The sequence below is a fragment of the Psittacula echo genome, assembly GCF_963264785.1.
Source record: "Psittacula echo genome assembly, chromosome: 5".
Classification (NCBI taxonomy): domain Eukaryota; kingdom Metazoa; phylum Chordata; class Aves; order Psittaciformes; family Psittacidae; genus Psittacula; species Psittacula echo.
This window is the reverse complement of record NC_137739.1, coordinates 72704130-72717916: the sequence shown is the minus strand read 5'-3', so window position 1 is coordinate 72717916 and position 13787 is coordinate 72704130. Positions and strand designations below refer to the sequence as shown.

The 13787-nt window shown below is 48.3% G+C and overlaps 1 protein-coding gene across 1 annotated transcript in view; it reads left to right on the top strand.

Annotated features, from left to right (window-relative positions):
* DAAM1 (dishevelled associated activator of morphogenesis 1) overlaps window positions 1-13787 on the top strand; it is an 84135-nt gene that overhangs the window by 63071 nt on the left and 7277 nt on the right. The window contains exons 18-22 of the mRNA XM_080618521.1: window positions 4728-4812; window positions 5820-5926; window positions 11089-11177; window positions 11416-11584; window positions 12172-12279. Coding sequence (XP_080474647.1) covers window positions 4728-4812; window positions 5820-5926; window positions 11089-11177; window positions 11416-11584; window positions 12172-12279 — 558 coding nt within the window. The remainder of the gene's footprint in view (window positions 1-4727; window positions 4813-5819; window positions 5927-11088; window positions 11178-11415; window positions 11585-12171; window positions 12280-13787) is intronic.

Genomic DNA, 13787 nt, shown 5'->3' with positions numbered 1-13787 from the left:
CTTTTTTGGCAAGATAACTACTCCAATAAAACTGACTCTTGAGAAAGGAGAAGCTAGACTACAGTGGTCTGAAAGGATGAACCATCAGCACAGCTGCTTGAAAACAAAACAACAAAACCCAAACAGTAGCAGAAAATGCCTCTTCTTCCTGACTCACTCAGAAAGAAGAAAAAAAGATCATCCCAACAGCAGTAAAATATAGCTCCATTCAGAAATATTCACTTTGCTTCCTGGAAGCACAGAAGCTTTTGTGCTGCCCAGGACCAGGCAGGATGGAATACCATCACTGGCAGGTTGGGCTTGCAGCCACAGCTCCAAAATACTGTGTTTTCCCACTTCATGGGTTGGCAAGAGCTGGTGCCTTGCCCGGGCAGCCCGGCTGGTTTTCTTCCCTAGGAAACATGTAGAGGCTGGTGTTTGAAAATAAAAACCCTCTGGATAGGTAACTCACAGTCCCTGGTGCTTCTTCAAGCTCTCCCAGAGGTGGTGTGCATGCCCTGGGCAGCAGGAGCGATGAATGCAGCGAGCCATGTGCCACAGTGTTTGGTGGTAAAACTGCTGTGTTTGTGGCTGCCTCTGCTCTGGGTTGCTTCTGGGGATTTTCGTAGTTCCTAGCAGTCCAAATAAAAAGCATGATGATGAAAGCAGAGTTTAAAGCAGCAGGCAAATGAGTATGTCTGAGGCAGCCAGCTATTAGCAAGTAAAGCCATGGGATTCAGAGCACTGGCTGGGCTGCTCCCTGCCATACTTAGGCTGAGCATAGTCGGACTGGGTTTAGGTGTAATTCAGCCAGAGGTTTAAGTGTCTAATTGAAAGTTAAGCACAAAAATAGCCCCTTTGGTGGGAAGGGGGGCTACATCAGCACCTAACTTCAAAGTCATGTTGTGTGCATTACTGGTTAAAGGTCTTCATTTCATTCACCAGCACACCTTTCTCTTCCAAGAAAGCAATGGCTGGAAATGAGTCAATCCTACAAAAAGGGCATGACGGAGGCTACTGCCTGTCTGCCCTCCCCTTTGTGTCATTTCAAAGGGGAGAGGCAGCATCAGACCTGCCCTGCAGGACAGTCCCCAGGACTCTCATGCAGCTTTTCCCAGACATCTCCCATAGCACTGGGGCCCTGTGCAGACAAGTGGCTCTGGGGAAGCAGCAGCTTATGTGAGCCACTTTGGGGGTGCTTCTGGGGTTTGTCCCGTGTTGCTCCTGGGGATGAGTGGGAAAAGGAGACAGCTAGGCAGGGCATTTCTCTAGCACTGCAGCAGCAGCCAAGTCTACTCCTTCTTCCTCTTCTGCAAGGGACCACCATCCAGTTTCTGTCACCGAAATCCCTTTGGGTGATTTAATCTTGATGCTAAGCATCTAAAAGGAAGGGCAGTGTGGGGATGAAGCCCAAGCATCCTGCTGGTGGGCTCAGGTCCAGTCCCTGCGTCTCCAGCAGACTGCATGTGCCCTTGGGCAAACTTTCATCTCTGCCTGCCCGGCTGCCCACCCCTAAGCTGGGCAGAGCAGGGAGTCCCTGGTCCCACTGTTGCTGAGGGACTAGTTTTGCAGAGCAGCTTGCTGCAGCTGGGCTGCTGCTCCCCAGCCTCTGTTGTGCAGCCACCGTGGGGATGAGCAGACTTTCACATGTGAAAGGACCTGGAAGCTCGGCCCCTGATTTAGCCCAGACGTTTGTAAGCTCACCAGGCATTGTTTGGCTTGCAGCGTGGAAAGATTACGGCCAGTGAAATACTTTATCTCTCTCTGTAGATTTATTTTTTTGCCCGTTTCCCTTGCTTTGGGAGAAATTACTGCGCAGTGAGATCACTGGATTTTCCTCCGGCTTGTAATGCAGCACAAGAATATTTTTAACACTTTTTTCTTCCTGTTTCTGGAGAATGCTCTGGCAATGTCACTGCATTATTGGGTCTTCCTCTATGAACCCACCATATCTTTGATTTCACTTCCTGAGTACATGGGTCTGTTTTAAGTGTTGTGTCCTGCAATGCAAATCAAGCCCTTGCTCCATCGCTTTCTGCCTGTGCTAGCAGTGAATGGCTCGTTTGATTCCTCTCTCTGGCGAGGCGGCATGAAGCATTTTTCTCAAATGAATGTGGCTTTTCAAGAGGGCGCGTCCCTTTCCCGGCGGAATCCATTTTTTCCCTTCACACTTATTACGTCCTCTGCGGGATTCTACAAAAGCCACGCAAAATAGCCTTGCGCTTGTCAGGCTGGCGAGCTGTCACTTCGCATCAGCGGGCTGCTGGCTTTAAATCCCTGTGACAGCAAGTCCTGCGACCCCGTTCCTCTCAGACGGCTCACGTTCAACAGCTGCTGCCAACAATGATAATTATTGTGGTTATAGATAAGCTTCTAGCTTTCACTGGCCCCTTTCCCATCAAATTGTCTGAGAAGTTGTTTTCTTCTGGCGCCCTGCGCTTGCTCTCTGTGGATGCAGGGGCAGGCTCTTGTTCTTGGCACTGGGTTGTAATGATTCCTGGGAAAAGTTTTTTCAGCCTCTCTTTTTAAATGCGTTTTATTGCTGACTTTACTTTTAATGAGCAGGGCTTACAAAAGTCACCTTCATCTTTCACCACCTTTCTGAAGACGATCACAGTAAAGCATCTGCTTTAGGTGTTCACTTTGGATGAGGGGTAGCTGCCCACCCACCCCCTTCTCCCAAGAGCATCTGTGCCTCCTAGGGATCCCCCAAAATGCCCGAACACAGGCAGTGTCTGCTTTTCGCCGGCATGGTGACTGGTGTGACATTTATTGGCAGTCTGTGCTCTCATGTCACTGCTTGGGTGTCAAAAGAGTCCTCTTGCAGCTTCATATCCCACCGCAGGTCATATCCATCCTTGGCCACTGCCTTTGTACGTGACCGGTAGGGTGTCATCGTGGCAAGCAGCAAAGGGGACATTTTCCACAGATCCTGGTTTTCCTCCTTATAAAGCGACCATAGTGGTTGTCCTGGCTGCTGCTCAGCACAATCTGTGAGCTTCCTGCCTGAGGTGAAAGTTTAACTCCTCATTTTGCAAACCATCTCTTGGGATCTTCCTCAAGCAGGAGGTGAGAGAGGACAACGTACAGGATGAGAAACATGGACTTCAAAGAGCAAATGTTTACTTGCCAGGTCTGTAAGATCCACCTGCCTTGATAGAGCTAATCCTTCACTTCCAGTCTGGAACAAAAGGTTTCAAAACAAACCAAGCCCTGACTGTCCTGGTCTTAAAGACCAGCACCCTTCCTGCCTTAGCTTCATCTTCCAAAAGCTAGCTTGGTGGTCTCAGTCTGCTCCCTGAAAAGAAGCCAGAGTGAAAAATACCTCCCTTGTTTAATTACTTAGTGATCAAGTCAGCTCCCAGTCTTCTTTCTGATCTGCTGATCAGGTTGACTTCCAAGGTCTCACATCCCACCGTAGGGTGTGTTTCTGGTTTCAGCTCATTCCTTTGAGCCACATCCAGTGTTTCAATATCTCTTGGCAGCACTGATTGCCAAGGCTGGGGCTATGGGTTTCCTCAAAGCCCACAGACAGGTCTTTTCAACTGTGCAACTCTTCCCTGGCTGCAAGTACAGGGGATTTTGTTCTTAAACTGTATCTGTTGCAATGGCTTTAACCATCACTGCAAGCTGGGCAACGAATAGGATGTTGGCAGCAGTTTCTGGGCTTTCCCTCTTTTGCATTTAGATTATTTTATGAACCTCAATGCATTCATAAAATGTGAATTAAAATATGTGTGGTTTTACAATCAAAGTCTTTGCAGGAAGCAGTCACAGGGAGTGCTGCAGACATATTAAACTGTAATTAACTGCTTTTCTAGCCCAAGAATTGCTGAGGGCATCTTCCTATCTATCTATTGCCTCAGCTTGGTTCAGGCAGCTGTCAAATAAACTGCTGCCAGGGAAGACCAGGCTTGCTGGGATACAGTGGTCTGTGGTTTTAGAAACCTCAAATTTGAGGCTACATCTTCAATTCCTGTTACATCAAGTAGAGGAAGAACAAGGTAGAGGGGAGGCTGGTTTCTAGCCTCTTAACACTTCCAAGCACATTGAATCCCCGCCCCTCAAAAAAATAAATAAATAATCTGGAGGGTTTCCTGGGATGCTGAGCATCTGCTTCCCCAGATTTTGGATTTCTTTCCCTGTTTTCCTAGATGGAGACTCCGGTCAAAGGTGGCTGGGAGGGGTGGGAGAAGCAATGTGTTCAATCCAAGAAAAGCATCAGAAATTTGCCATATTTTCTTTAGGGGTTGTGGCAGTGGGTTGAGGGGCAGTGCTGAGCTGCTCTCCTGAGCCCAGGCTGTGCTGCGCTGCTGACAGGGAGTGTGACCCTTGCTGGCCCTGTGGCCTTTGGGGATGCTGGCACTGCAGGAGCAGCATCATTGGGCGAGAGTTACATATAAGTTAGGTATTTTTAATATGCGATAATATACTACTTACAATACTTACAAGAAAGTAGAAAACAGGAGATGGCAGCTGTGGTGTGGGGAGAGGGAATTGGCCAGTGGCATTTGACACACACCCCCCACCCCGTTTACAGCATGGCCAGGGCTGTTCTGTGCTGTGCCTTGCACAGTCTTACCACATTTCTCACATGTCCTTCTTCATAAGACACTGTATAGTGTTATTGTGTTCTCCTTCTGGCTGGGAATTAAGCTGTTCATGCTGCATGGGTGTGTCATGAAATGCTCCTGAATGTTGACCAATTGCTGTGCTGGGAATAACTCTCCTTCTCCTCCATCTCTCAGGCTGAAACTCTCAAATGAGGAGATCAAACGAGCGATTTTGACAATGGACGAGCAGGAGGACCTCCCAAAAGACATGCTGGAGCAGGTGGGCAGTGTGTCTTGTGATCCTCCATAGTTGCTTCATGCTAAGACCACACTGTGCAAGGCTCTCGGGACCAGACCATGGCTTTAAGAAGTCTGTCAAGGCCACAGATTGTCTAACAACTGCATGTTGAAAAAACACCCAAGAGGGCTGAAGCAGCAGAAAAGCAGTTTGTTTGTAGCATTGGCATTGGGAGCAGCATGGCCTCCATGTGCCATGGCTGTACCCTGGATCCATCCTGGGACCCCAAGCCTGGGCCAGTTGCCCATTTTGTGGCTGCAGCTTGAAGTTTGTGCTCAGTGGGGGATAATTTTTGAAAGCTTATTCAGCATTCGTGCAGTCCTCAAAAAGCAAATCCCGTTGTTCACCCCCTCTGAATCCCTTTGGAAGCATATTATGCACTGGTCCTTAAAGCTGAACTGATAATTGCACTTTCAACAAAGAAGTAGGAAGATTCATTGCACAAAATTGTCATCTGCAAACAGGTAGAATTGCAGCCAATCAAAGCCGTCTGGCAGAGCTGATGTCAAAACCTCCTTGGAACAGATGTAGTACATGAGATTTAGATTGGATATTAAGAAAAATTTCTTCACAGAGAGAGTGCTCAGGCATTGGAACAGGCTGCCCAGGGCAGTGGTGGAATCACCATCCCTGGAAGTGTTCAAGACCATGTAGGTGAGCCCCTTAGTGATGTGGTTTAGTGGTGGACTTGACAGTCCTGGGTTGAAGGTCGGACTTGATGATCTTAAAGGTCTTTTCCAACCTAGTTGATTCCATGATTCCATGTTGTAAAACCAGAACGATGGAAGGGCAGAAGCAAGAGACACTAATGTGATGGAGTAGTGGGAGGAAAGTCACAGGGACAGCAAAAACACTTATTTCACAGATGCCTTGGGTTCTCTGTCTATACATGCTGAAAAGGCAGTAAATTCAAGCATAAAAATTACCATTTTGCTCCTGAAAATCTCTGCCCAGACCTCTTGTCCACCAGTGTGCTTTTCCTTGTTTAGCTCCTGAAATTTGTTCCTGAAAAGGGTGATGTTGACCTGCTGGAAGAGCATAAGCACGAGCTGGACCGCATGGCCAAGGCTGACCGGTTCCTCTTCGAAATGAGCAGGTTAGTGGCCCAGGGAACGTGTGTTTTAGGCAGTGGCTGCACAGACTGGTTATGAGGTGGCTGTTTCATGGAGCTTGGTTGGGAAAGTAAGTAAGCTGACTGTTTTTCACATCAAGGAATGAGTAGGCCAAATGGACAAGAGAGCAAGCAAGCTGCTCCCACCCATAAGGATCGCTCATGATTCTCCTAAATGAGGGTTGTGCATCCCAGACAAGCATCAGCTGGACAGAGCAGGATGGAGGGATGGGAACAAGGATCCTCTGAGAGAGGTGTTGGCTCCCCAGGTTATGTCCCAATACATGGGGACCAAAGCTTGATCTGGCACAACTCTGTGAAAGACTGCATCATACGCATCATGACCCAGGTGGAAAGTGCTGTTTGAATGATAACACGATGCTCCTTTCCCCTTCATATCCTAATTAATACTCAAGAATGATATATGTAAATTTTGCCCTGCTGTATAGATGAGTCCCACTCCTCATCTCAGGAACGTCTCATCCCTGGGGCTCCTGAGGATATATGAGTTGGAAAGGAAGTGTCATTTCTTCCTGCTCCTGGCAGCAATCATTTAAGGCTTAGAAGTCTTCAGGGATGAATAACCTTATCTTTTGCATGCACATCCTCTAGAGGTGCTGGTTTAAAATCTTGAAGCTCCTTATTTAAATCCAAATGAGTATTGAGCTCTTTGAGTTGCTTAGCTGAACTTCAAGCAAGTCAATTGTTCACAAAGTCAGTGAGTTTTATGATCCAAGACTGTACGGGGAGATCAAAAATAGAAACGCTCCTGTCTTTTCTGAGAAACGCACCAATGAACACTGGGGCTATGCACCGTGTAGTTGCTGAGTGTCAAAGACAGGCAGGATGGAGCTGTGAAGTTCAGACCTGAGCCCTCGGGGCTGGAAGATGCTCAGAATTAGCTTTCCTGTCACAGGTCACCTTTCTTCTTCACAGTCTCTTGCCCAAATGTTGCTCCCATGCCTTCATCCTTTGGAAAGCACAATGTGCTAATGCAAATATTTTCCTTGATTTTCAGCATGGCTTTTCAGTTTGCCCTGTGGCCTGTAACTAAGTGTGATGTCTTTGTCACCTCTGATTAGTACAGTGACAGTGTAAGCCCATGGCCTTGTCTGTGAGCATGTTTCCTGTGGGTCCTTGGTCTAAATGACTTAAATCAGACTGTCATATGTGTACAAGTGAGATCTTGTTCAGCCAAAATACAGCTGGTGTGAGCAGAGCCATCCCTGACTTGCCCAGGAAGGGGCTGGACTGGACTATGTTGGTGGCTTTCCGGCCCAGGACATCATTCTGAGGATGTGAAGGTCCGGTTTCATTAGTGTTGTTAGTTGGGAGAGAGAGAGATTATGGAATCACACCCTGCCTTCCTTGAAATGGGCCCAGCAGGCACAGGACACATGTGCCCTTGGTTGACTGGTATAAGGCTCTTTAAGTGGAGCCCCGCAACTCTAGGTTAGAGGTGTTGCAAAGGTTAAGTCAACCTACACCCTGCTTCAAAACCACTTCCCTAAATTAAAAAAAGACATATCATTGTCATAGAAAACTCTCTTCTGTTGGGAATGGAAGGTCCAGTACGCCAACCTGGTCCACTTCTTAGGGAAGTCTGCTGCCTCCCTGGGACCCAGGTTAAAGATGTGAAGAAGAAGATTGCTACCCTGGCACAGTGCTTGGATTATTATCCACTATTGCTTTTTTGTGTAGGCAGTGATGAAGTTGCAACAAGAAGTCTAAGGGCAATCGAGAGAAACTTTGGGGCCGTGGGACAGCTGGTTAAGGGATCAGGAGCACAAGTAGTACTTTCCTCTATCCTTCCAGTTACAGGGAATGATGAGGGAAGAAACAGAGACAGCAGATCAATACCTGAATCCAAGCCTGGTGTCACCAGCAGAATTTTGGGGGTTTTGATCATGATCATGTTTACGCAACACCAGGCCTGCTGATGACAGGCAGGGTACACCTGTCCCAAAGGGTAAAAGGATCTTTGCACAGGAGTTACCAGAGCTCATTGAAAGAGCTATAAACTAGATTTGAAGGGGGAGAGGGATAAAACCCAGCTCACTAGACATAAGCCTTAATGCAGCACATGGATGTTTGAGGGACAGTGTGCTAATGAGGTCCTTCAGTCTACCGACTTAGTGGAGGTAGGGGATGGAGATCCATGTGGCAGCAAAGATGTGAGAGTTGCTGATGTGTTAGAAACAACTTTAGCACCTGAGAACTGTTGTGTAGGAATTAGGGCTTATCCCCCCAAAAAGGTGGCAGGATAAATAGCCCAACTGAAATGCATCTACACTAATGCACACAGCGTGAACAACATACAGGAGGAGCTGGAAGCCATTGTGCAGCAGAAAACCTATGACATAGTTGCCATCATGGTAACATGGTGGGATGATTTGCACAACTGGAGTGCTGCAGTGGTTGGCTGTACAGCCTTCAGAAGGGACAGGCAAGGGAAGAGGGGAGGTGGGGTAGCCCTGTATGTTAGGGAGTGTTTTGACTGTCTAGAACTTAATGTTGATGGTGACAGGGTTGAGGTTTTGTGGGTGAGAATCAGGGTGAAGGCCAACAAGGCAGATATCATGCCGGGATTCTGTTATAGACCACCCAGCCAGAATGAAGAGTCTGACAAAATATTGTATAACCAGCTGGGAGAAGTCTCACAATCACTGGCCCTTGTCTCCTGAGGGACTTCAACTTACTAGCTGTCTGCTGGAAATACAATGCAGCAGAGAGAAAAACAGTCTCAGAGGTTCCTGGAGTGCGTAGAAGATAACCTCCTGACCCAGCTGGTCAGCGAGCCCACTAGGGAAGGCACTTCACTGGACCTGTGAGAAGGACGTGTGGGTGATGTGATGGTTGGAGGCTGTCTTGATCACAGTGATCAAGAAATGGTAGAATTTTCAATTCTCAGAGAAGTAAGGAGACAGGGTCAGCAGAACTGCTACCTTTGACTTCTGAGGGGCAGACTTTGGCCTGTTTAGGAGCCTAATTGACAAAATCCCTTGGGATGCAGTCCTGAAGGGCAAAGGAGTCCAGGAAGGCTGGACATTCTTCAAGAAGAAAATCAGGCCATCCCCATGTGCTAAAAGACAAGCCAGTGGGGGAGAAGACTGGCCTGGCTGAGGGCAGCTTTGGCTGGAACTTGGGAAAAAAAGAATTGTTTATGACCTTTGGAAGAAGGGGCAGGCAACTTAGGAGCGCTACAGGGATGTAGTGAGGTTATACTGGGAGAAAATCATAAGGGCCAGAGCCCAGCTAGAACTTAATCTAGCTACTGCTGTAAAAGACAGTAAAAAATGTTTCTATAAATATACAAGGAACAAAAGGAGGACTAAGGAGAATCTCCATGTTTATTTAATGTGGTGGGAACATAGTGACAAAGGATTAGGAAAAGGCTCAGGTACTTAATGCTTTTTTTGCCTCAGTCTTTGGTAGTAAGGCCAGTTGTTCTCAGGGAGCACTGCCCCAGAGCTTGAAGACAAGGGCAGGGAGCAGAATGAAGTTTCCATAATCCAAGGGGAAATAGTCAGCAGCCTGCTACACCACTTAGACACACACAAGTCTATGGGTTTGGGTGGGATCCATCCAGGGTACTGAGGGAGCTGGTGGAAGTGCTCACTGAGCCACTTTCAATCATTTATCAGAAGTCCTGGCTGACAGGGGAGATCACAGTTGACTGGAAATGAGAAAATGTGATGCCCCTCTACAAGAAGGGCTGGAAGGAGTATCTGGGGAACTACAGGCCTGTCAGCCTGATGTCGGTGCTGAGGAATGTTCTGGAGCAGATCATCCTGAGTGCCATCATGTGACATGTACAGGGCAACCAAGCAATCAGGCCCAGTCAGCATGGGTTTATAAAGCCAGATCCAGCCTGACTAACCTGATCTCCTTCTATGACAATGTGACCTGCTTAGTGGATAAGGGAAAGGCTGTGCATGTTTTATACCTCGACTTTGACACCGTTTCCCACAGCATTCTCCTGGAGAAACTGAGTGTTCAGGGCTTGAACAGGTGTATTATTCAGTGGGTAGAAAACTGGCTGGATGGCCAAGCCCAAAGAGTGGTGGTGAATGAAGTTAAATCCTGTTGTCAGCTGATCACAAGTGATGTTCCTCAGGGCTCTGGACTGGTGCCAGTTCTGTTTAATGTTGTTATCAACGAGCTGCATGAGAGGATCTAGAGCAGCCTTGGCAAGTTTGCAGATGACACCAACTTGGGTGGGAGTGTTGATCTGCCTGTGGGTGAACAGGCTGGATTGATGGGCTGTGGCCAGTGGAAGGGGTTCAACAAGGCAAAGTGCCGGGTCCTGAACATGGGTCACAACAAGTCCATGCAAAGTTACAGGCTTGGAGAAGAGTGGCTGGAAAGCTGCTTGGCAGAAAAGGACCTGAGGGTGCTGACTGACGGAGCTGAACATGAACCAGCTTGTGCCCAGGCCAAGGCCAATGGGTTGCTGGTCTGTATCAGAAATAGCCAGCAGGGTCAGGGCAGTGATCATCCCCCTGTACTTGGCACTGGTGCGGCTGCACCTTGAATCCTGTGTTCCGGTCTGGGCCCCTCACTACATGAGAGACATTGAGGTGCTGGAGCAGGTCCAAAGAAGAAGAGCAAAGCTGACAAAAAGTCTAGAGCACAAGTGTTATAAGGAGCAGCTGAGGGAATGCTTAGGTGTATGGTTTAGTGGTGAACTTGGCAGTGTTTGGTTAACGGTTGATGATCTTAAAGGTCTTTTCCAAGCTAAACAATTCTATGATTCTATACTAGGCCTGTGTCCAGCTGCATCACAAAGCCATTGGGAGACCAGACTTCATCAGCATCTTTGCTAGGGAGTGGTTGTAAAAGAACTGTTTGTTTTATATATGTTTGTATTTTATAGCAGTAGGGTGTAAAAATGCACTTGTTGAACCTGTTGAATTAAGGATAAATTTAAGGATATGCTTAAGAGCCCACCTCAGTCCACCCCAAGACAGCTGCAACTTCAGCTTTCATTTTTTCACATCCCAGCATAGTTTCAGGGAGAATTACGGTAATCGTTTTTTAATCGCTGTGGTTCAAGCGTGCTTTGTAAGCACAGCTGTCAGAAGCAGAGCAACTGAGTTGTGCCTGGAGCAAGCAAAGCTCAACCTGCACCTCTTTTCTTTTTCCAGGATAAACCATTATCAGCAAAGGCTGCAGTCGCTCTACTTCAAGAAGAAATTTGCAGAGAGAGTTGCAGAAGTGAAACCCAAGGTGGAAGGCAAGTGGCCAGACCTGCTGATGGGCTCTTTTGCCAGCACAGGGAATGCTCATCTCATAGAAAGAGCAATCCTCGATGCAAGGGCAAGCCTGGTCTGTGTGGAGGTTGCAGTGACACAGGGGAAGGGAGGGAATTGGTGGTCACTCTTTGGCCATGAGGACACTGAAGGGGTTGCTGCAAGACAAGGGGGGCAATGTGCTTTCATGGCAGGGGCTAATGTCCCACACTTCTCTTTCAGCCATCCGTGCCGGCTCCAAGGCAGTGCTGCAGAGCAGCAGCCTCCAGCAGCTGCTGGAGGTGGTTCTGGCCTTTGGGAACTATATGAACAAGGGCCAGAGGGGCAACGCCTTCGGGTTCAAGATCTCCAGCCTCAACAAGATTGCAGATACCAAGTCCAGCATTGACAAGTGAGCAGCTCCTGCCCATGTCTTTGGTAGCATCTGTGGGACCCAGGGATGTTGAGGGGACAGAAAGGCCATCAGTGTTGCCTCTGGGATGTGGGAGGTAGGAGTGTTCCCCTCCTTCCTCCTGCCCTATCTGGCACGTCCAATGGTGCAAGCGTCCATTTTTTGAGCAGGACAGATTCAGAGGGAAGCTGAGCTGCAGATCAGCATGCGGATTGATGGGGCTTTCCCTCCTGAGCTGGCTAAATGGCAGCCAAGGCTGATTAGGAGGATCATCCTCTAAATGCTTTTTTCCCCCTTTGAGAAGCCAAGAGCCATCATGCTGTGGTGCAGTGGATGCAGGAGGAGTACCAGGGGCTCCTCCCCATGGGAATCCCCTCTGCAGCACCCCCACCCCCCAAGCTGTCACAGCCATGGCCTGGTTTGCATGGGGCAGACCCATTCCATGTCTCCAGACAGGCAGCAAGCAGTATCCTTGCAGAAATTCCAGAATAGTTCATTACCAGTGTTGGGATTTATCCAGCATATTTGACTGAGCTCTCAACTCCCTGTGGTGCTGCCATGCTGACCTCACCACTCCTCTCTCCTAGGAACATCACACTTCTGCACTATCTCATCACTATCGTTGAAAAGAAGTATCCCAAAGTTCTCCGCCTGCATGAGGAGCTGCGAGACATCCCACAGGCAGCCAAAGTCAAGTAAGCAGAGATTTAAGTGGTGCTTCGGGAGTGCTGGGAACACCTCTCCTCTCTTTTCAGCCTGCTTTTCCATGTACCCTCCCCTGCTTGCGCTCCTGTCAGATTCTGGCCAGCAGGCTGGATTGTGTGCTTGCAGCCACATTGGTCTGAGAGCAGCCCCGGACACAGAAGCAAACATCACCTGGTGGCTTTAAATCTCAGCCCTTGCAGCAAGGGTCTGTGAGCCTCCTTCCACAAGGGAGGAGAGCTGCTTGGAACAGCCATTTCCTGTTGTTATCTCACCACAGAAGCATTTAATTAATTTCTAATGGTACGTTAAGTAATCCAGGAGGAAGCGGTTGTGGTGTGACTGCAGATAAAGGGCAGCTGTTTATCTGTGTGCGGTGGGGAGGCTTTGCCGGCAGTGCAGGCAGGGCCAGGCAGTGCTGTAAGAAGCTCACCTGCCACTGGGTCCTGCCTGGCCCTTGTTTCACCACCAACATGGAGCTTCTGGTGTTTGCAACGAGCTTTTAAACCCTGCCTGCTGCCTCGTGACCTGTGTGGAGCAAGTCTCTTTGCCAGCAGAGGCTCACGTTCAGCAAAGCCCTTAAACACACACTGAATTTTTAAAAGCAGGAGGAATCTGTTGTTGTGCTGCAAAGCCCTCAATTATGTGCTGAAGTCCCTCTGAAATCAGTGAGTCTCTGTTTTGGTTTTAAAGTTCAGGGGGACCATACAGGCTTTGCTGCTTCAGGGACCTGAGCAGCAAAGATCACACGTTTCTGCAGTCAGCACCTGTGTATGTTAGTTGTGGACATGAAAAGGGCCTTGAAACTGCACCTTTGTAGAGAGGGGATGGCAAATACGCACAGAGTTTATGGCAGCTCAAGGGTCTTTCAAGTTTCGAAGTGCTCTTGTAGCAATAGTGAATTCCCTGTGGAAGATGTGTAATGTGCAAAGCAAACATCCTTGCATTTAAAATGTAAAATAATTGTCAGCTATAGGGATTAAATGAAGTGACAGGACAAATCTTGGCGTGCAAGGAGGAGTGTGTGGCGGCTGCACATGTAGGCATTGGCTGAGAACATGTTTGAGCAGGGCATGCTCCTTGCCGGGGGAGGCTCCAGCTTTCTTATGCTCTGCATCTGTTGTACAGATACATGTATGGGAAGGAAAACGTCTGCATAGAGGGGTTTTTCCTCCCCCTTAAACTTTATCATTGTGCTCTAAACTGGACACCATATGTAATACTTGGGTTTGGTCCAATCTAGAGTGTAACCAAGAAGTTCCTAAAGCTCTGGAAAACCCTGAATTCCCCCCAGCCCTGCAGCTGTGAAGCAAAATTGCCGCCTCTGTCAATCCCACTGCTAATAATGAACTGCTGGAGCACAGGGCTCCCAAAACTGCATTTTCCCAGACTAAACCTGCCAGGAATGCTTGCCCTGTGACCTGACGTCAGCATTTCCAGAGACCCCAGCCCTAGGACAGACACCCCTGGAAGGACGTCAAGCTTGTGGTCATCAAGTCTT